Below are 21,252 nucleotides of genomic sequence, written 5' to 3'. Positions count from 1 at the left end.
ATTTTCATTGAAAAATATCGTTTTATGCATTTTCATTCAAATAAAACGAAAAAAAAAACTTGCATCTAGGGTAAAAAATAGATTTTGACCCTTCGCCCAACCAACATTTTCATGCTTACTAAATAAAATGTTTTGATTTTGATGTCCTTTGCGCTTTAGAAAAATTTATTAAACATACTATTTCTAATTAAAGCCATTACAACAACAAATAAGATAAAAAAGATACAATAAACCCAACCAATCTATTTCAAAGTTATGGATCTATTACCAAGAGCTTGAAGCTAAAAATCGGTTAAGCCTGAAAAAAAAAGCCCTGCATAAAGCAATTAAGCGTTAAAATAAAAAATTCATAATTACCGACTTCATATCCACCGGCAGTCCACCTTTACTCGCCTCGATTAGAGGATCAAAACCTTTCGAAATTTTTAAAAACTCCTTGGCTTGATTGATTTCACCACGCGCTTTTGCCTCCAAAGCAGCTTGTTTGAATTGCTTTTGACGCTCTAGAATTATATCCAACTGTTTTTGCTGCAAAGAAGGAGCAGCTTTCTTAGCGTCAGGGGACGGTGCCACCGTTTCTCTTTTAGCTGGAACAGCTGGAGGCGAGCGACTTTTCAAAACTGAAAAAAAGAACCACAAACAAGTCATTATGATAAGTCTCGATACTTTGACAAAGCCTTAACTGGTGCACTGTCTTGTTTTGACTGGCAAACAACAGAAATTAGGGTCCTATATCTTTGAGCAACAACATAAGGCAAATAGCGATAAAATGAAGCATCGTCTTACTTTTCTTATTAATCTTGCAATTCAAGCCGTCACAGATTCACGAGGGTTATTGGTTTGGAAAGAGAGGAAGGCGTGATCTGTTCCAATTGTCTTATGCATGAATTTGCATAAGGTGAAACCAGCTGTAAGCAATTTTCGTATAAGCTTCTCAAAGTATAGAGTCTTGATGACCCTCGTTACACCAATTAAGACGGATTTAAAACGGTCTCTGAAGGCCTTGCAAACGCGATATAACGTTACTGCTTTAACTCAAGAACATATAAAATCCTAAAGGAATGGGTCATACCTGACTATAAAAACAAGGAAAAAAAAAACATTCAGCTAGACTTTTTCCCTGCTTGAAAATAATGTCAGCGGTAAGGTTGTTACAGGCTAAGCTGATGCTGTTAGCGGCTGTGAGGCTATTTTCCCGATGTATTTGGACTTACCTCAAGCAAAAAGAAAAGACAGAAAAAAAAACAGCGGGCTTTAGCCACAGACAGGTTATAAACCGGTAATTGCTAGCATTTAGCCTTAACAATCTCTGTGCATTTTCTCTGATGCAGACTGGTGTAATATTCGTTTTCGAATGATAATGTATTTTCAACACAGCTAAAATATACTTTAAGGTTTAATTTATGGTTTAATCGTATTGTGACAGCAACACTTTGGTCTTGTTCAAGTTTTCCTTCCTGTGTAGTCAATTTCAGTTTACTTACTCTTGTCTTGTGATACATTTTAATTTGTTTTCAACGAAGCTAAACAAAGAATTTTGATATGTTTAGTTGTGTTGCAATTTGGTTTTGCCATGTATTCTATGCTGCCAATTTCACTTTACGGCAAGGAATCGGTAAGGGGCAGATTAAATAGACAACATGCAACAAAGAATTTTAGCAACCTCTAGGTATGTTTTTCTTTCGTGTCGGTAAATAAAAACAACACCTTTAAAAAGTGGTCCGTAAAAAACAAAAAAAAAACTAAAAATAAATGGCTAGAAATTAGCAAAGTATACCTTTCCTTTCATAACCTTTTGTTTGATAGTTTGCTGACGAAAAATGGTGTTATGTTTAGCTAATCAGTTTTGCTTATTCATTTTCATGTTCCAGTGTGACAACACTGGCGGAAATGGCAAGCTTTTTAAAATTGGTTTAGTGAAAGTATGAATCGCTAAATTATTGATATTTCCTAGTTCCAACATTGTACACTATTAAATATAGCTTGAAAATAGCATTTACTCAAACAAAACACATAAAACACTATCGTTAACACCAAATAAAGACTGTTTTGTAGTATGTCGTATCTATTCAATGTGTTAAATATATGGTTCTGCTATAGTCGAGTATAGAGCATAAATGACTAGATTCCTATTATTTTAACACTGGTGGCCTGTTTAGGTAGAGAAATGAAGTAAAATTGTAGAGGTAATACTTCACTACAATGGAGAATATGCATCAAATAATCCTTATCCCGTAACATTGGCTCAATGTGTTAGAGAAGATCAAGTTTTATTAGCTAGAAAATAAACCTGTTAAGGTTTCACAGAGATACTTTACATAAATTCTAAACATCAAAGTTTTAGTTGAATGATTTCAACCCCCCTACCCCACCAAACACACAATTCAGTATAATCTTCTTTTACTTGGGACAAGAGGAGCGTAAGTCGTTGAATAGCCTTAAAAATATTATCTATAAGAAATATATAAGGGAAATTCAAATTTCCGTGATTCTTAGAGTGTGAGGAGGGCATAGATGGGAACTTAGTCACTGAGATGAGGACGCTTCCAAAATAGTTGTTGGCACGCAAATCATTGTGTTCTAAATTAAGACATCATCCTAGCCGAGTAGTTGGCACGCTAGACGTCAAATTCTTTACCTGTGAGGACAGGGTTTCGAGTCCTGGGGTTACTGGTTATTTGGCTTGGAACAAGGGTCAGTCGTGTGACTCTGTAAGCTCACCCAGAGTGCCTGGAGAAATCTGGGGAAGGTAAACAGGAAGGGTGTGGGAAAAAACCCAGCCCCACTGCACTTTCTGGCTGAAGAGCCGTGAAACGGAGATCAGCACAACCATAGGGAGTGTTAAGTTCAAAGCCCTATTTTTTACCTTTACCTTATACCCCTAGATTTCCTAAAGATTTGTAACAACGATCTCACATGTTGCTCTTAGACGAAATTTACTCTATTTCCACCTCTCAGTGTAAGTTTCCTTTTGAAGAAATATCGAAATTGTTTTGCAACAAATGACTCACTTAGAGTCTCTATTGGAGCTAAGACAGCAGCGCCAATTTTGACTTAAGATCAACTTGGTGGAAGTGATGAAAAACTAGAGATCCATGGCCAATTGGAGTAAAGCCAAGAACTAAATTGAATTGAAACCGAATTGTTGTGGGCATCAAGCCATGGCTAATTGTAGAAAAAAACAAGAAAGATAGTCCGACTGAGTGAGAAGCAAATCTGACATTAATCCCCTTATTAGGATTGTATAAAAATGATGTTAGTTCATTTGTTAATACATAAGTCTATCTATTATCCGTCCATGCGTCATTCCTAGGGCAGAAGAACTAAGGTAGATAGTCATAGAGCTAAGATAGTCATAGAACTTGTAGTTTTCCAAGTATTTTGTTAAATGGTCCGTGTAAACGGGGGGAATAAGTAAGCCTCTCTTATTGGACCAATACTTATTTGTTATCTTTTAGCAAGTCACGCCCGCCTAGCGTCTCAGGCAGGTTAACCAAGAATTTAAAATTGACATAATGATCATTAGATTGCCTGGAATGAGAGGTATGGGTAGTGAGAGGTGAGATAGTTTCATTGAGAGGCAAAGCTGGCATAACCCTTTTTCAGAATTGCATAAGAATGATGGCATTTAACTTGTTGATAGATATTCTATCATCCATCTAGAGGCAGAACTAAGGTAGATAGGCATAGAGTAAGGGTAATTCAAATAGTCCATCAGGTCCTTTTTTTCGCAACAAGTGCTTAATCTCCTGCAATTTGTCCTTATAATTTTAAATCACGGACTTCATAGATATAATCGTATTTCTAGGGACTTGTATTTAGAAATAATCTTACCTGAGCTAGGTATCTCATTAGAAACTGATTCACTTGGAGTCTCTATTGGAGCTAACATAGCAGAGCCAATTCCAGGTGCAGCTTGTGCAGGTGCTATACCAGGTATGGGAGGGTATCCTGAAAAAAAATTAAACGATATATAGTATTGTATTCAAAAAGTGCCTGTCACAATTATATTTAAAGTTCTGTATTTAATGTAATTACAATAGCTATATTATCATTTTTTAAGTCACAAAAAAACGCACACATCAAAACCAGATTAATAAGAAAATTAAACGCATAAATATTTTTTTTTTTAACAAGAAACATTGAAAATTTAACTACATAAATTTTAGAAAAAAAATTAACAGAGATTTTACAGAAAAAAAACGAATTAAAGATTAATTTTTGTCTTAGAAGATGAAGCAAACGTATCAGCAAGAATAGGAGAAACGAATGAAAAAATATTGTGGGGTGGGGGGGTTATGGCTTAAAGATAACTAAAAGGCAGAAAATATGAAGCCTATTAAAAGCCACATCTAGAAAACACCTTTGAAGGGGTCATACTCGCCTTAGGGACAGGAGTTCCAACACAAATCACAAGGAGTTCCAGCATCTTCTTTCATATGGTCAATGATTAACATATCCAAGAGCGTGACATTTAAGCAATTTTCAAGATAAAAGGAGGCTAGTGAGAGAGGAGGGGGGATGAGCCTCCAGAATTCCCCTTTTGGCTAAAAAAAAAAAGGAGCACGAGTTGCCAAGTCACTTTGTTGATAGGTAGTCAAAACACTTAAAATAAAGGTTATAAAAATAATAATGGTACCTGGGGGACAAGGCAGTTCTTCATAATCGATGGTTCTGCCTGCTTTGTGAGCCTTTATTGCATCTAAGTACTGTTTAACAATACGACTAAATCGGCGAGCCTTGCTGTTGTTTCCCTCATCTTTGGCTTGTTTTTCAATTGACTTATATTTTTGCAATCTTTGCTCCAAGGCCTCCAAGACAGTTCTGGGTGTCGATACTTCACTCGGCTCCTCTACAAAGCACAAAGACTCGGTTAAATACTTGTTTATAGGCGACATGGGGTGTTCCCCTCACTAAGACTAACACAAGGTCCCAACACCTAATTCTACAATTTTTGAAGAATATAATAAAATCCACGAGTTTATTTCATCACCAATTTAAAAGATCAGACCGCCCCTTCCCTGATCCTAAGAAAATTTCACGATACTCATTGTCTGGTTGCACAGCTATCTTATAATTAGAAGGAAATCTCCTTTAAATTATTTTTATGGACGCCAGAAGAAAACACCACACTGTAATACGCTGAAGGCACGATCAATAAGGACAAGTAAGAGCGGTGGAAGTCTTCCGCTACAGACGACAGCAATTAAGGCGACTTAATTAAGGAGAACAATTAAGGAGAGAGAGAGCAATTAAGGAGAGAGAGAGAGAGAGAGAGAGAGGAGAGAGAGAGAGAGAGAGAGAGAGAGAGAGAGAGAGAGAGAGAGAGAGAGAGAGGGAGGGAGAGAGAGAGAGAGAGATAAAAGAATCGCAATATGCAAATTTGTATACATTTGTTTATCTAGCCTTCGTTCTACATATTAACCTAGTTCTAACTATTTTACAATCCATGAAAATAGTCCATAGGAAATACGAACTACTTAATTTCATACAATTTCAGGTTGGATCTAAATAGAGTTAACCTTAATGAAACCAAAATTTTAATAAATTAGAGTTAAGCTTGGTTTTCTAATTCTTTTAGGTAATGCGTCACTACCACTGGTTAGGATAACAAGTAATCAGACAGTTCCTGGTAACAAACTATAAGCAAGGAGCAGTGCGACTCAATAGTAACCGAAACTCTAAGAAATAGAGTATTGATAACAATATATCTATCAAAAGAGTCAGATTTTGATGCTTATTCAAAATATACAAAATTAATGATTCAAATTATCATAATAATGATATCAAAATATACAAAATATCAAGTTTAATGATTCCCATCAAAAGTTATGAGCCTAAGAAAATTTGCAAAGTAATGGATAAACACCCACAAAACATCAAATGATCTTTATGAAAATCAAACCATCAGATTCAATGTATCAGAGAACCATACTGTAGAGGTTTCAAGCTCCTTTATTCAAAAACGTGGAATTGTTGCATTTTTTTTGCCAGAAGAAAGATCACGGATGCATGTTTATATTTTTTCCCAGGGGGTGGTCGTACTGAACCAGTGGTCCTAGAGGGTCGGGAGAAGCTCATTTGATCGTAAATAAAAGCTTTAGTGCCTTTTTTAAGTGACCAAAAATATTGGAGGACACCTAACCCCCTCCCACGCCAACTCTTCCCTAAAGTCACCTGACCAAGATTTTGAGATACCTATTCTGTTCAGCATAATCTAACAAGCTAGCAACTATGTATTTGAGGATGACTAGAATCCCCACAGTCCCCAAGGAAGAGCTGGAAGCTACGAACTTTGCCTATTGTTTACATATAGTATTTCAGGGGGGGGTCTGGAGGGGGGAATACGCGGGAGGATCTTTCCATTGAGGAATTTTCGTGAGGAAGGGAATTTTTCATGGAAGAGAGTGGAATTTGCAGGTATTATTTAAAAGACGATCAGAGTGAGGTATTGAGGAGGGGGCAACGCCCTCATATACGTAATAATTTCCGTTCGTTTCAAGTTTTAATGTTGCTCTTACTTTCAGTTGAAAAAAACTATTTTGTTTAATTTACATTAAATCCGTGTTAAGGTGCTACAATTTCCTATACTTATAAACCATAAAGTGGCCACACCTTTTCTTACAGGTACTGCAGCAATAGGTGTTGCCATTGGAGCTTCTGGAGCCACATTCACTGGCATAGGGGCTTCAACAGGTTCTTGTGGCAGGGGTGGGAGTGAATCCATATCCACAGGCTGACCTGCCTCAGCAGCAGTAATAAGTGGCTCAAATTGCTAAATAAGAAGAAAAAATTGACAACAAGAGGGAGCTAAAGAGAAATAGAAAGGGAGAGAGAAAGGGGGAGAAAGGAGCAAAGAGGGATGAAAAGAAAGACAGGGCAAGAATTCCACCAGTGAAAACATAGCCACGAAAAGGGATTTCAGAGAAAAAGGAGGCAAAGACTTTTTCGATTTTTTATGAACATATAAACATATAAATAAGTTAATGTTCATAATCTGAGAGTGGCAAAAGCACCCTCCTCCATCCCTCCCATAATTGGCACTCCTCTTCTTAACGCCTTCGATTTTGCTTTGGCTGAGTAAATGTTCAACCACCGCAGGCATTTTATACTGTCTAAGGACACTTTAATTATTTCTAAGGGCAGGAGTTTTATAAAATTCCCAAGAGAATCAATCGAATTTAACAGCAAAACAAGAGCTAAGAGCTCATATGGCACTTGTGACGAGGTCGGAAGAGCCGAGAGCTCATATGGTACGAGGTCGGAAGAGCCAAGAGCTCATTAAGATCTGGTCACCCTTTCGTAAGTTACAAATACCTCAATTTTCAAAATTACCTCCCCCCTCCCAATTCCACCAAAGAGAGCAGATCCGGTCCAGTTATGTCAGTCACGTATCTTAGACAGGTTTCCATTCTTCCCATCCAGTTTCATCCTGATCTCACCGCTTTAAGTATTTTCTAAGATTTCCGGTCCCCCCAACTGCCCCCCCCCCCAATTACGTTTGATCCAGTTGAGATTTAAAATAAGATATCGGAGTTACGAGGTCCTTCTAAATATGGAGTTTCATGAAGATCCGATCACTCCTTCGTAAGTTAAAAATACGTTATTTTTCTTATTTTTCAGAATTACCCCCCCCCCCCGCAATTGAGCGGATCCGTTCCAATTATGTAAATTACGTATGCAAGACTTTTGCTTATTTTTCCAACCAAGTTTCATCCCAATCCCTCCAATCTAAGCGTTTCCCATCATTTTAGGTCTCCCCACCCCAAACTTCCCCCAATGTCACCAGATCCGGTCAGGATTTAAAATAAGAGCTTTGAGCCACGATATCCTTCTAAAAATCAAATTTCATGGAGATCCAATCACCCGTTCGTAAGTTAAAAATACCTCATTTTTTCTAATTTTTCAGAATTAACCCCCCCCCCCCCAACTACCCAAAAGAGATCGGATCCGTTCCGTTTATGTCAATCATCTATCTAGGACTTGTGTTTATTTTTCCCACCATGTTTCATCCCGATCCCTCCACTCTAAGTGTTTTCCAAGTTTTAGGTTTCCCCCTCCCAACTCCCCGCCCCCATCACCAGATCCGGTCGGGATTTAAAATAAGAGCTCTAAGACACGATATCCTTCTAAACATCAAATTTCATTGAGATCCGATCACCCGTTCGTAAGTTGAAAATACCTCATTTTTCTAATTTTTAAGACTTACTCCCCCCCCCCAACTACCCCAAAGAGAGCAAATAAGTTCCGATTATGTCAATCATGTATCTGGGACTTGCGCTTATTTTTCCCATCAAGTTTCATCCCGATCCCTCTACTCTAAGTGTTTTCCAAGATTTTAGGTTTCCCCCCTCCAACTCCCCCCAATGTCATCAGACCCAGTCGGGATTTAAAATAAGAGTTCTGAGACACAATATCATTCCAAACATCAAATTTCATTAAGATCCAATCACCCGCTCATAAGTTAAAAATACTTCATTTTTTCTATTTTTCCGAATTAACCGGCCCCTACTCCCCCCCCCCCAGATGGTCAAATTGGGAAAACGACTATTTCTAATTTAATCTGGTCCGGTCCCTGATACGCTTGCCAAATTTCATCGCCCTAGCTTACCTGGAAGTGCCTAAAGTAGCAAAACCGGGACTTTAGGTTTTCCCCCTCCAACTCTCCCCAATGTCATCAGATCCGGTCGGGATTTAAAATAAGAGCTCTAAGACACAATATCATTCCAAACATCAAATTTCATTAAGATCCAAATACCCGCTGATAAGTTAAAAATACTTCATTTTTTCTATTTTTTGCGAATTAACCGGGCCCCCACTCCCCCCCCCCCCCAGATGGTCAAATCGGGAAAACGACTATTTCTAATTTAATCTGGTCCGGTCCCTGATACGCTTGCCAAATTTCATCGTCCTAGCTTACCTGGAAGTGCCTAAAGTAGCAAAACCGGGACCGACAGACAGACCGACAGAATTGGCGACTGCTATATGTCACTTGGTTAATACCAAGTGCCATAAAAAAGCAGAGGATTCTTGCAAGATGATTATTTTTTAACATAATTAACGTCGTTTTTTTTTCGTTTTAATTTTAGTTACTTTCTAGATGCGACAGAGGTAGTTTAAATTGTATATTTTGTTTCTACCTGGCTTTTTGGGACTATAATTTAGGTGTAGTCCTTTAGTGCTTATACATTCCTTTAGTTTAGATATAATATGGAAAAGTTTTATTTCAGATTTTGGTTATTTTGGGTTTTCTGGTTTTTATCTCATTTTCTTGTTTTGGTTAAATTTTGTTTCGTTTTTTTTGGATTTCTGCTCTTTCTTTCTCCGTTTTTTTTTTTTTTTTTAATTTTATTCCAACCCAAAGTTTAATTCCGATGAAATATTTGTGATTGATTCTTTCTTCCTTGTCTTCCTCATTGGTCTTAGAAACATATTTTCTTTTACTTCTCTTTTTCCTTTGCTCTACTTTGTTTTCATTGTTCTATATTTTGTTCTACTTCTCATAGACTTTGAAAAATCAATTTTTTCACTGCTCTCTTTACTTCTTTTTTTCCACAGACTTAGATCTATTTCTCACAAATATTTTGGAGCTTTTCTTAAACTTGAGTTACTTTCTGGACCGAGAATATGAATAATTTATAAGAGTGAAAACTGGCAATAGTGTCGACAAAAAAAATCAACACCATCTAGTGTTCGGCGACACTTGACTTTTTTCCAAGCTTTGCAATAATTTTTTTTATCAAATACTGGGGTCAGATACTTGGAATTTTAACAATTGCACTAATTAAATTAGTCATTTTTACTATTAAGCTGGAAATGATGCCGAGTGTCGCTAATTGCTCGACGGTATTGATAATTTTTTGTCAACGCTAACGCCAGCTCCCACACTTATAAGTTACCCCTACTCTTTGTTCCAGACGTTAAGGAAGCAGATCAACTTGTGAATTTAGTTACCGCCTGAATTGTCTAGGGAGTAATGATTCCAATCTCGTTTGTTTTTATTCCAGATTTAATAATTTTAAAATTTCTAGTTTGTTTTTGGTTTCTCTACTTTTTTCCTTTCCACCTTTTTTCCGCTGCGATAAAGATACCTAATTTATAAAGGTAAAATACTACACCAGTAAATAAAACAAGTCTGGGAAAAAACGAGGCCGCGTCTAGAATAGCATTATTCGGGGGAAAAAAATACTTACCAGGTATGTTTTGGTTGAAACACTGTCAATCAAAACGGATTTGACCGGCCTCGTAGGTTCTAGGAGGGAGACCATGGCTTTCAGGACTTATTCTATAAATGGTTTTGGGCAAAAATGAAGGCATATAGAGGCAGGCTATTGTAGAAAAATTCTATAAATTCTCACAGCTTTATCATCGTTTGAAAAATTTGGAAATTGAAAAAAGAAAGGTATCTCTCGTGGAAACTTCAAGTTAAAAAATAAGGCGTCTTTGGGAAATAAGTTATCCTTAAAAAAAGAAAACTGAAATCCGATATCTTTGGTATAAAAAAAAATGGCAAAATAAGGTATCTTCGGTAAAAGTTATGAACTAAACAATAAATATGTTTTACAGTCGACTCTCGATAATTATAAATCTTTTTCGCGGTCCCTTGAAACATACTTGATAAATTGAAAAAGAAAGTGGGTCTGCTAAGGAAACAGAAAGCCCCTTATACAATTCTGACAACTTTATCACCGTTTGAAAATTTGAAAATTGAAAAAAAATTAAGGTATATCTCGTGTACATTTTAAGTTAAAAAAGAAGGTGTCTTTGGGAAAAGTTTTAATTTAAAAAAAAGAAAACGAAAATCCGGTATCTTTGGTAAAAAGAAAAAAATAGTAAAAAAATTTTGCGGTCCTTGAAACACACTTGATAAATTCAAAAAGAAAATAGGTCTGCTAAGGAAACAGAAAGCCCCGTATACAATTATCACAACTTTATCACCGTCTGAAAAATTTGGAAATTGAAAAAAAAATAAATTAAGGTATCTCGTGGAAATTTTAAGTTCAAAAACAAGGCGTTTTTGGGAAAAAAGTCGTAATTAAAAAATGAAAACGAAAATCCGGTATCTTTGTTAAAAAAAAAAATTGTTAAAAAATTCTCGGCCCTTTGAAACACACTTGATAAATTGAAAAAGAAAGTGGGTCTTCTAAGGAAACAGAATACCCCGTACGGTTATCACAGTTACGAGCTTTAACGGAGTTCATCCCCCTAGAAACAGAGTGGTTACTTCTTACAAACTGTGAAAAGTTTACCTTTGAGAATTTTGTTCACATGGACATTGAAATTGCTGTCCATGGTGCTTTAATCGATGCCAAATTGTAGACTTTTTAAGATGATGAGGAGCAGGAGAATAAAAAAAGGAAATCACCTACTCTAGTTCTAAGTTTCTAGATTCTAAGCTGTGTTTGTTTGATATGGAAAGGCAGTGTGGTCCACGTCGCTACTTAGTCACATAAAACAAGGCGAGATTATCCCTCAACACCTTACGTGCCAAGCTCTCAAAACAGAAACAAGTGATAATTTATTTACAGATCTAACCACCATTGAAAATGAATTGGACAATGTAAAATGGAAGTCGCTTCATTAAAAAAAATAACCGATTATTAAAAAAAAAATTTTTCGCACAAATTTGTTTTAACATACATATGTGATTAAGAAGTTAAATCAAAGAGTTTATATGTATGCATGTACATGTATGTGTTATGTATTTCCAATAAAGTATTTGTTTATTTGAAATTTTTTTCTTGTTCCTTCTTGATTATTTAGACTCTTGTTATTTTGAACGTTTCGATAACTTAAACTTTTCCTCTGTTCCCTTGAGTTTCAAATTATTGAGAGTCGACTGTACTGATTGGGTGAAACCAGAGAAACGCTTGATAACTTCTTGGAGATTACAGCATTGACTCAAGTTTTTGAAAAGGCTATTCCTAAATTTAAAAATGGGCTCTCTTCACCTCCTCTTCTGTCGCATATGAATATAATCAAAGATATACAGTTTATCGAAATTAGTATTAAAATTAAGATTCATTACCACTTTTCCCATAAGGATCTCAGCTCTCCCTCCCCACCAGTGTCAGCCCGGATTGCAAGATTACAAAAGATAGATTAGGAAGTCTTGGTATCATATGTGCTTGTTTACACCATTCTAAGACTTGCAAAGAGCACCCAGAACCCCCTCCCTCTTCCACCCAATTCTCTCCCAAGGAAAAAGTGGCCTAAAAGTAGATTATTTTTTTTAATTCTACAAACAAATTCTAAATTTTCTTCCCTACCCCCTCCCCAAAGGTTCAACCTGAATATTCATAAAGGCTAGCCAAAAGAAAAAGAGGGAGGGGGGTACTTACATTTCAGATTGATTCTATTTTTGGTCACTAATAAGCTTATTAGCTTTTGCTCTGGGCCATTTTTTAGATTTTGTTACAGTTATTATATATTTGAATTTATTTCTCTATCTTTTCTATACTGTTAATCCTGTATTAACACACTTTGGTTAGCTTTGAGCAATACCACAAACTTAATACATTCTATTTTATACATAGAACAAGTTGTTATTTACCTTGACTATGCGCAAATATTTCAATGCTGTCTCGGTATCCCCCTTTTGCTTAGCAAACACTGCTGCTTTCTTATACACATCTCTTCGTTGCTGAACTTCTTTGACCATTTCCTCATTAACTGAACTTACTGTTTCTTGTATCACAGCTTGTCCCAATTCTGGCTGAGGCACCTGTAAGTATGAAAAGCAAACTTATTTCAGATTTGGTATGAATATGAACAAAAAAAAGGTCCCGCCTCCCCCTAAAGGAAGATATTAGGAAACAGTAGCCTGAAAATATACTTTTATTTAGGGGCCCAAACTTGAAATCAGATATATATTCTAAAATACTGCACTGCTCAAACTGCCCTTCTTCGCGAAATCCACGCAAAAAAAGAAAGACCCAAATTTGAATATCTTTTTTGCACGTTTTATGAGAGAAAATGCAAAGCTATAACCTTACATCCAGTACAGACTCAAGACCTGACCCACCAGTATACAAAATATCCTGCAATACTTAGTAGTGATTCAGTTTTTTTATACATATATGTGGGTTTGCTTAGCACTTCGTAAGAAAAAACAAGCACACATTTTGAAAATACTGTTACCAGGGTATAATATTAAAGGGAGGTCTGTAACGATTAAAGCAAGGAGAAAAACGCATCAATAATTTCTTTATATCCATTTTTGTTACGTTTTTACTAGTCAGATAAACATTTCGACGCGGGGGGGGGGGGCTCAAACCCCTTATACCTCTTCCCCCCTCCGGATACAGCCAAGGCAAGGAGTACCCAGTCTTTTTTAAACAATAATGTAAGTAGATTCGCATATTTTGCTTACTTTACTCAGCTCAGCTCAAGAAGTGATTTTTCAGTTATAATTACTCCGCCCTCTCTTCTTCTTTTTGCTTTTCTTTCTTACTTTATTTTTCCCTTCTTTTTCACTCAATTTCAACCAAATAACTAATTTTCTGGTTCTATTTGCTTTCTGCTTACTACACCTTCTACTTCTAATTCTAGTTAATATCAACGAAAGACCTAATTGTTCATTTTTACTTATTTTCTACTAAGTTTTTGTTTTTACTTTTTCCTTCCATTTTATTTTCTTACTTACTTACTCGTAAATCTACATACTCTCAACTGAAGAACTGATTATTCAAAACACAAACCATTCATTAAAGCTAGACATAATCATATTGGTTATAAAAAGAAGGCAATACGCTTCTCTTTAAAAAACTAAATTTACAACTCAAGCCTGAACCAAGATTTATTTTAACCTCCTGGCTTCTCTTTCTGACTGAATAAGTGCAATAATATCTCCTTTTCTTACTGACAACTTCATATTTCTAATAAAAAAAAATTCCTTTCCAGAATGAAATCAACTTCTGACCTTGAGCTTCCAATACTTCCAAGGACTTCAGTTACATTAGTCAAAAAACTACTGTTTTGTATAATTATTTGGGATAGACCCAAAAATGCTATTTAAGAGAGAATCCATTCAAACTGATAAACAAGTTGAAAATAAAGTTTTTTGTGAGTTGAGTGTACTCATACCTCCACATAAACACTCTTATCCCTCTCTAATGATGAATATTCTTCTTCTTCCGTTCAGTGTTCGCAACGGCAGCACGAGTAGATTATCGCAACTAACAGCAGCTCCGATCATCTTAGATTTTTAGCCACTTCACTTTATTGTTAAAATCTACAATAATTTTAGCTGGAGCCGAAAATGGTATTCAGTGGGTAATCTATTTATTACCCAAGCCAACATACAAAATAGTTGATTTTGTATGTTCGGGTTACAATCTGTACATAAGTAGTACGGGGGATCCCTCCTTCATTCTGATCCTGCATAGTGATGGCAACAGTGTCAGGAGTACCTTGCCGATATCAACAGCAACTCCCATCATCATGGAGCTTAAGTTACTCAAGAAACAAACTCCTGATTTTTCCATTATTAAAATTTCCAAATCTTCCAAATTAAATCTAAATTTGTCAACGGCGCCAGGGGTACTTTGTTGCATCTAATAACAGTTCCTGTCATCTTACGTGACAAAAAAGTTTGTATTTAAAATGTTTTCACATTGAAACAGTGCACTATTTCATGCGCTGAAAACAGGCGTCATTTGGCAACACAGGCAAGAGTAGACAGCTATAGTAAAAATAAAAAGCCCTCAAACAATCCTACCGTAGACCAAGAGCAACAAAATACAAAAGGCAAAGAAGAAGAAGAAGAAAAGGGAGAAAGAGGAGTATGAGGGGGGGGCGAACATGCATCAAGCAATGACAGGTTAAAAATACTACATGTGGTGTTTCTGAAGGAGGTTATGTTTCACTGGGAGGTGTATCTAGACACTGGTTAAATGTTAAACATGGATCAGACACTGGTTAAAGATAGGTTCAAAATGTAAGGAGGATTAAAAGTATTTACAGGCTAAATATAAGTTAATAAGAATGACCTGGTTAGAAATAAACGCCATTAAAAAAAGAGTCATCAGTCCAAAATCAACCCCGGCTGAAAATAAATACCGGTTGAATCAAACCCGGCTGAAAATAAATACCGATTGAATTAACCCCGGCTGAAAATAAATACCGGTTGAATCAACCCCGGCTGAAAATAAATACCGGTTGAATCAACCCCGACTGAAAATAAATACCGGTTGAATCAACCTCGGCTGAAAATAAATAGCGGTTGAATCAGCCTCAGCTGAAAATAAATACCGGTTGAATCAACCCCGGCTGAAAATAAATACCGGTTGAATCAACCCCGACTGAAAATAAATACCGGTTGAATCAACCCCGGCTGAAAATAAATACCGGTTGAATCAACCCCGGCTGAAAATAAGTACCGGTCGAATCAAGCCCGGCTGAAAATAAATATTAGTTGAATCAGCCCCGGCTGAATATAAATACCGGTTGAATCAACCCCGACTGAAAGAAATACCGGTTGAATCAACCCCGGCTGAAAATAAATACCGGTTGAAAATAATACCGGTGGAGTTTCTAAACGGGGATTAAAGTTTAGTGGGAGGAATATTTAGGGGGTTTAAAAAAACTGATACCCATTGAAAATAGTTGCCTGTTAATAACCAATTATACATGACAGGATACAATAGGATAAGAATAATCCCAATTATTGCAATTGCCTAAAAACAGTCCAAACAGGTAAATACAACAGGATGAAAATGATTATACGGTTTAAAATAATTTTCTGTTAAATGTAGGCTTGATACAAAAAGTAAAAATAAAGTTTAAAGGTAGAGGCCTTTTAATAGTTGTTGCACGGGCAAAAAAAGTTGCACGTCAACAATTAAAAACAGTTAAAAATAGTACCTTTTTTGTTTCTGAAGGGGTTTCTGTCTCACCAACGGGGATATCTAACAGAGGATTTGGCGCTTCGTTCTTTTTCTCCCCAGTCGCAACAGGCGGAGGAATTTCAGACTCCTCAATCTTTCTCCCTGCTTTCACCGCCCTTTCCATATCTTTCAGAGTCTTCAACCCTCTTTGATACCTAGTAAGGAGAACAAATTTGCTAATGTACATTAGGTAAAAATAGCCTGAGTAACAGCTCCTTAGCAAAGATAATTTTCTTAAAATCAGGAAACTACAACTGCATTACAAAAATGAAAAAAATTACATATTGATGAGTTTCTAACCAAAAGATAGGTTCTCTAGTTGCATGAATTTTACCTCAAGGTCTGAGCGAAGTATGAGATATTATAAAGGAATTTTAAGATAATAAGCTATCACTACAAAAATTTATGACAAAATTGTAGAAGGGTGAGTTTTTGATAAACGAGAAGGTTGATAAACCACTATTACAAGCATAATGCGTTTAATCAAGCACTTGCACAGCGTTGACATGTATTTTTAGGCGCAGGAGAGGGCAAAAAACAATTGAAAATATTATTTTAAAAGCGATGTTCTTGGGCACGAGATTTGTTCACCGCTTTGTCTGGGTTTTGCCAAATGGGCTTCTACCCTCACCTTAAAAGAGCCCTAAATATAAAAAAAAGGCAGTGCCACTTTCCATTTAATTTGCAAAATACAATGCTTTTCTAATTACAAATTTTCTTTTCAAACAAAAGGCTCCCATAGAAACCTTTTTGCAAGGTCAGTGAACCAGCAACATAATACTACAATATAAATATATACAGTAATGCAGGGAAAACCTTAAATAAACCACTGTATAAGAAAGATGATAAGAGTGAGTATCGTAATTATCGAGGCATTAGTCGGGTCTCTGTAGGTAGCAAATTACTTAGTATTATGATGCTTTTTAAACTGAGAGATGCTGCAGACAAAGTTTTAAGAGAAGAACAGTGCGGTTTTAGAAAAGGTAGAGGATGTGTCGACCAAATTTTCACTCTTAGGTTAATAATTGAGAAGTGCCTTAGTTGTCAAACACCTTTGGTCCTTAGTTTTATAGATTATGATCAAGCGTTTGATTCTGTTGACAGAAGAGCTTTAGCAAAGGTCTTATCCTTATATGGTATACCAGACAAATGCATTAAAGTAATTTGTGCTATGAACGAAAATAGTACAGCCGCGATTAACGTAGGAAATGAGGTTAGTAGCTGGTTTTGTATTGAATCAAGAGTTAAACAGGCTTGTGTTCTATGCCCCTTTAAATGGATCATTTTGATGGACTTTGTCTTAAGGAGCACAGGAAAGGCAATGGGACACCGCATAATCAAATGGGGAGGAAAAACTCTCCTGGACTTAGAATATGCTGATGATTTAAGTATCCTAGATGAAAGTGTGAGCGAAATGAATGAACTTTTAGAGGTTTTGCGAGTTCAGGGTGCTAGAACAGGGTTGAAAATTAATGTTAAGAAGACTAAGTCACTAAGGCTAGGAATAAATGAACGTGAAAAGGTGACATTGGGTACGAAAAGATCGATCAGGTGGGCAGCTTCACTTAATTTGGTAGTATTATTAGTAAAGACGGTGGGAGCAGTGAAGATGTTAAAAGTAGAATAGCCAAGGCTCAGGGTGTTTTTCACCGTTACAAAAAAAGTTTGGAGGAATGGGAAGATAAGTCTCCAAACCAAGATTAAAATATTGGAAGGTACAGTGATGACAGTGGTCAAATATGGCTCTGAAGCATGGGTGCTCCGAAAAGCGGATGAAGATTTACTAGATGTTTTCCAAAGAAAATGTCTACGGATTGTTCTGGGTACCCGGCTGACTGACCGCATTTCAAACAGTAAGCTGTACGAAAAATGTTGTTCAATCTCTCTTTCTAGGGCTATAATGAAACAAAGGTTGAGATGGCTAGGGCACGTTCGACGGGTGAAGGATGAAGTTTTCGTCTGGGGTGGGAGGATGTCATAAAGAAAGATTTAAAGGAAATGGGAACTTCCTGGGAGGGCATAAAGAGGGAGGCTTTTAATAGATTGGAGGACCGTGCGGAGCTTTGTATTCCCCAGGCGACTTGGTGCTGCGATAAGTTGTTAGTAGTAGTAGTAATAGTAGTAATGCAAGATCCTATCTTCTCCGTTGAAATATTTTTGGATATACCGAGGCAGGGTACTACCCTTTGGCTCTGCCTTTGCGCGAACACAACAACAATAAATGGCTGGCGCATATGCGCAAATTCAATCCTCCCGATCAAAATACAACATAATTCAATCTGATACTTCCTATTCCAAAGACTTACATCTATGACGCTAGTGCTGCTATGTCCTTTTTAAAAGCAAAATTACATTATTGAATACATTTATACTGTGCGTGACACTCAATAATAGTAGTAGTTGTAAGCAGGGGCGTCTCGAGGGAGGGGACGCACCCCCCCCCCCATTTTTTTGCATTCGATAAAACTTTCACTGAATGCTAAAAAATCAGCAGATAATTTGCAAAATTTCTGATTTCTGCCGAAAATTCGGTAGAAATCAGGTAGCGATTATGTAAAATCTACAAAGTTCGCCCCTCCCCCCAGTGAAAAGAGGCTCGTGGTACTCCTGGTTATAAGATTTAAATAAAAATGTAATCGGTATTTTAAAGAAAAACTTTTAAAGAATAGGCCTTTTAAAGAAAATGGAACTTTCAGCTAATTTAGATGAGTTATTTAAGGAAAACCTCACTAGCGATACGAAACTATAATTCAATTATAAGAACGCAACAAAAAGCAGGTTTTCTCAGTTTTCATTTATTTTGCCAGCGGTTCCGATACTTTAATGATTTTTAAGACACAAATTGACATTATAACAGGTTGTGACAAAGTTGTAGATCCAGCGATTGTCGCTAACTCAGAAAGTTGTTCAGTTAGGGCAATAGAGTTTGAAGGAAAGGATCTATGGACCAAATCAAGTTCCTGTAAGGGACTCAAAATTTTCTATTTTCGCCTTAGACTGATGATAAAATTGTAGTAATTCTTAGCCATTATGTTATTGTAACTAATTTATATAAGCCTTGACTTTACCGATTTGCAGTTTAGCATTCATCAATATAATTTAAACAGCCTACTTTAACTTCATTAGCAAGAGATACATCATACCTCTTTTTTACTTTTGTTTACACTAAACTCAAACTTTATTGTCAAACACCTTACACGATCATGCCAATCAATGGTAGTTCTTGTCACATTAAAAGATAAGGCACTAAACATATATAAATCACAGCCATTACCATCGTTACAAATTTATATGTTAATTCGAAATATCACGAACACGAGTAAACTAAAACCTAAGACATTTCAATATCCAGCTATCTGAAAAAATTAAAGTCAAATAACTTCATGTTCAAGTTAAAGAAAAAAACCTTTAAAATCGATAACGAATAAAAAGTATAATGAACTAAAACAAAACAAAATATGTACAATTATTAACGAGTGAGTGAAGTATTAAAAACCTCGAGAAAAGAGGGAACGAAACTAATTGCATGACGCATATATCGTGCTATTACCAGCTGAATTTAACACTAATTAGAACATAAAAAAAAAACTTTTACCATTTTACCTTTTACCATATTTCGTGCTGTAACCGGCTGAATTTCAGACTAGTTAGAAAATAGTAAAAAAAAACTTTTACCAAAAAGGCGGAATCTGCACACTGCATTATTTTTAAACTAGTGCGTGTTCTGCCTCTCTAACTCTTTGATAATCAACAGAAAATTGTTTAAAATAAAACAACCAGCCCCGATTCTAAAAATTTCAAAATAAATTAGAACGTTTCATTAAAATCTGAATTTTCATGATATTAAAATAAAACGTGTCTTTTGTGTTTCTAGCTTTCTTGGGCAATGCTGCATTATCTGGTTTAAATTATATTAAACCTGTTTTAAACTGCTAAGTTTCCTCCCCTATCAGTTTTCTATGGTTTTAAATACCAGCCTAGCAATGTTACAAAGAGCACCAATATTTGCTGACATGCAAACAGGAAAAATGACTCCTCAAATAGTAATAGTAAAAAAAATGAAGGGGAGGCTCGGGGGTATAATGAAACCAGCACAGGAATACAAAATTCAGCTCAATTGTTTGTGATAAGCTATCACAAACAATTGCTCAGGAATAAAAAAAAATAGCTAATAAATAGATTTAATATAGAAAAAATATATATATATTAGATAAAAATGGTGGTTGTACATACAGCTTACAAGTTTTTCAACTTCAATGGGTTAATTAACAGATAAAAACACAAATCTCCTACAATCAAAATACTTAGTCCATTCCTGGACGCCGAGAATAACAACATTTACCTTATAAACTTAATATGTTGAGTGGTCACAGCTCCTACTCCAAGACACAAACTTACTTCTCATTAAAAAAAAACAAATAAAACTAACCGAATGCATTCCTGCTCCAATCTCCAGGGTAAACCACCCCATCAAAAAAAAAGAAAATGATAAATAAATATAAACTACTTCAATCTAATTCCAAATTTCACATAATTCTTAATTATGTGACATCCTTGAAATCATAACTTGATTTTATCATATTTAAAGTAACCCTAAACTATTAGGTTACCAGACCTTAACTTAACAAAACATGCGCCACTTTTGGTGATATTTAGTTAAAGGAGTTTTCCGAAGGTAGCTAAGATACATCATGTAGTTTTTTGTATGTAGTACAATATAGCCATAAACAGGAATTGTCTAAAAGAGTTTTAAACATCGTCCAATGGTGCAACAACAAAAAAAGAATCCCGGAAAGTAGTTTAAAACAGTAACAACATAAGCTAGTCATAAACCATCCTCTCACTCTCCTCCAAAGTCTCTGATTTTATTAGATTCAAAATATGGATAAACCCTTATGTAGGTGTATCATCAAAAGTCTGGACTCACCTTTTTTTCTGTGAAATACTCGCACACATTACGACATATTCACCGTGAATCTTTTACTACTTACCGTCAAATTTGTTTATCTTTTCTTGCCTTATTCACTAATTTTTAAAAGAGTAATTTCACGCGGTATAAATTACAATTTCACACCATTTCTTACTTGAATTCAATATTAATAATTTTATTTGCGAGAAATTAGAAGAAAAAAATACTCATCGCAATGTTCTTGTTATTTCGTTTGATTTTTTTCAATATTACCGCACTCTTTCCGAAATTTGTGATTAAAAAAGGAAGCACTGAAGTGAGTTTTTACTCCTTCTGAAAAATATATTTATAACAAATAGTTTAAGGTACGCACATAACAACAATGACGATTAAAATTCACGGCGCAAAATCAAACAGTTGTACTAAAGACCGTAGATAGAGTGAGTGAGTGAGAGA

General features: G+C 35.8%; 1 protein-coding gene across 1 annotated transcript in view; it reads right to left on the bottom strand.

Moving 5' to 3' along the window:
• The window catches only part of LOC136032917 (coiled-coil and C2 domain-containing protein 1-like), a 61,044-nt gene that overhangs the window by 10,051 nt on the left and 29,741 nt on the right, over window positions 1-21,252 (bottom strand). The window contains exons 5-10 of the mRNA XM_065713379.1: window positions 15,865-16,042; window positions 12,554-12,724; window positions 6,616-6,775; window positions 4,640-4,852; window positions 3,835-3,951; window positions 358-620 (exon numbers count right to left, since the gene is read on the bottom strand). Of these exons, the coding sequence (XP_065569451.1) occupies window positions 358-620; window positions 3,835-3,951; window positions 4,640-4,852; window positions 6,616-6,775; window positions 12,554-12,724; window positions 15,865-16,042 (1,102 nt within the window). The remainder of the gene's footprint in view (window positions 1-357; window positions 621-3,834; window positions 3,952-4,639; window positions 4,853-6,615; window positions 6,776-12,553; window positions 12,725-15,864; window positions 16,043-21,252) is intronic.

Source organism: Artemia franciscana, chromosome 11 (assembly GCF_032884065.1).
Source record: "Artemia franciscana chromosome 11, ASM3288406v1, whole genome shotgun sequence".
Taxonomy (NCBI): Eukaryota; Metazoa; Arthropoda; class Branchiopoda; order Anostraca; family Artemiidae; genus Artemia; species Artemia franciscana.
Note: the sequence above shows the minus strand (reverse complement) of the source record. Positions and strands in the feature narration are given on the sequence as shown.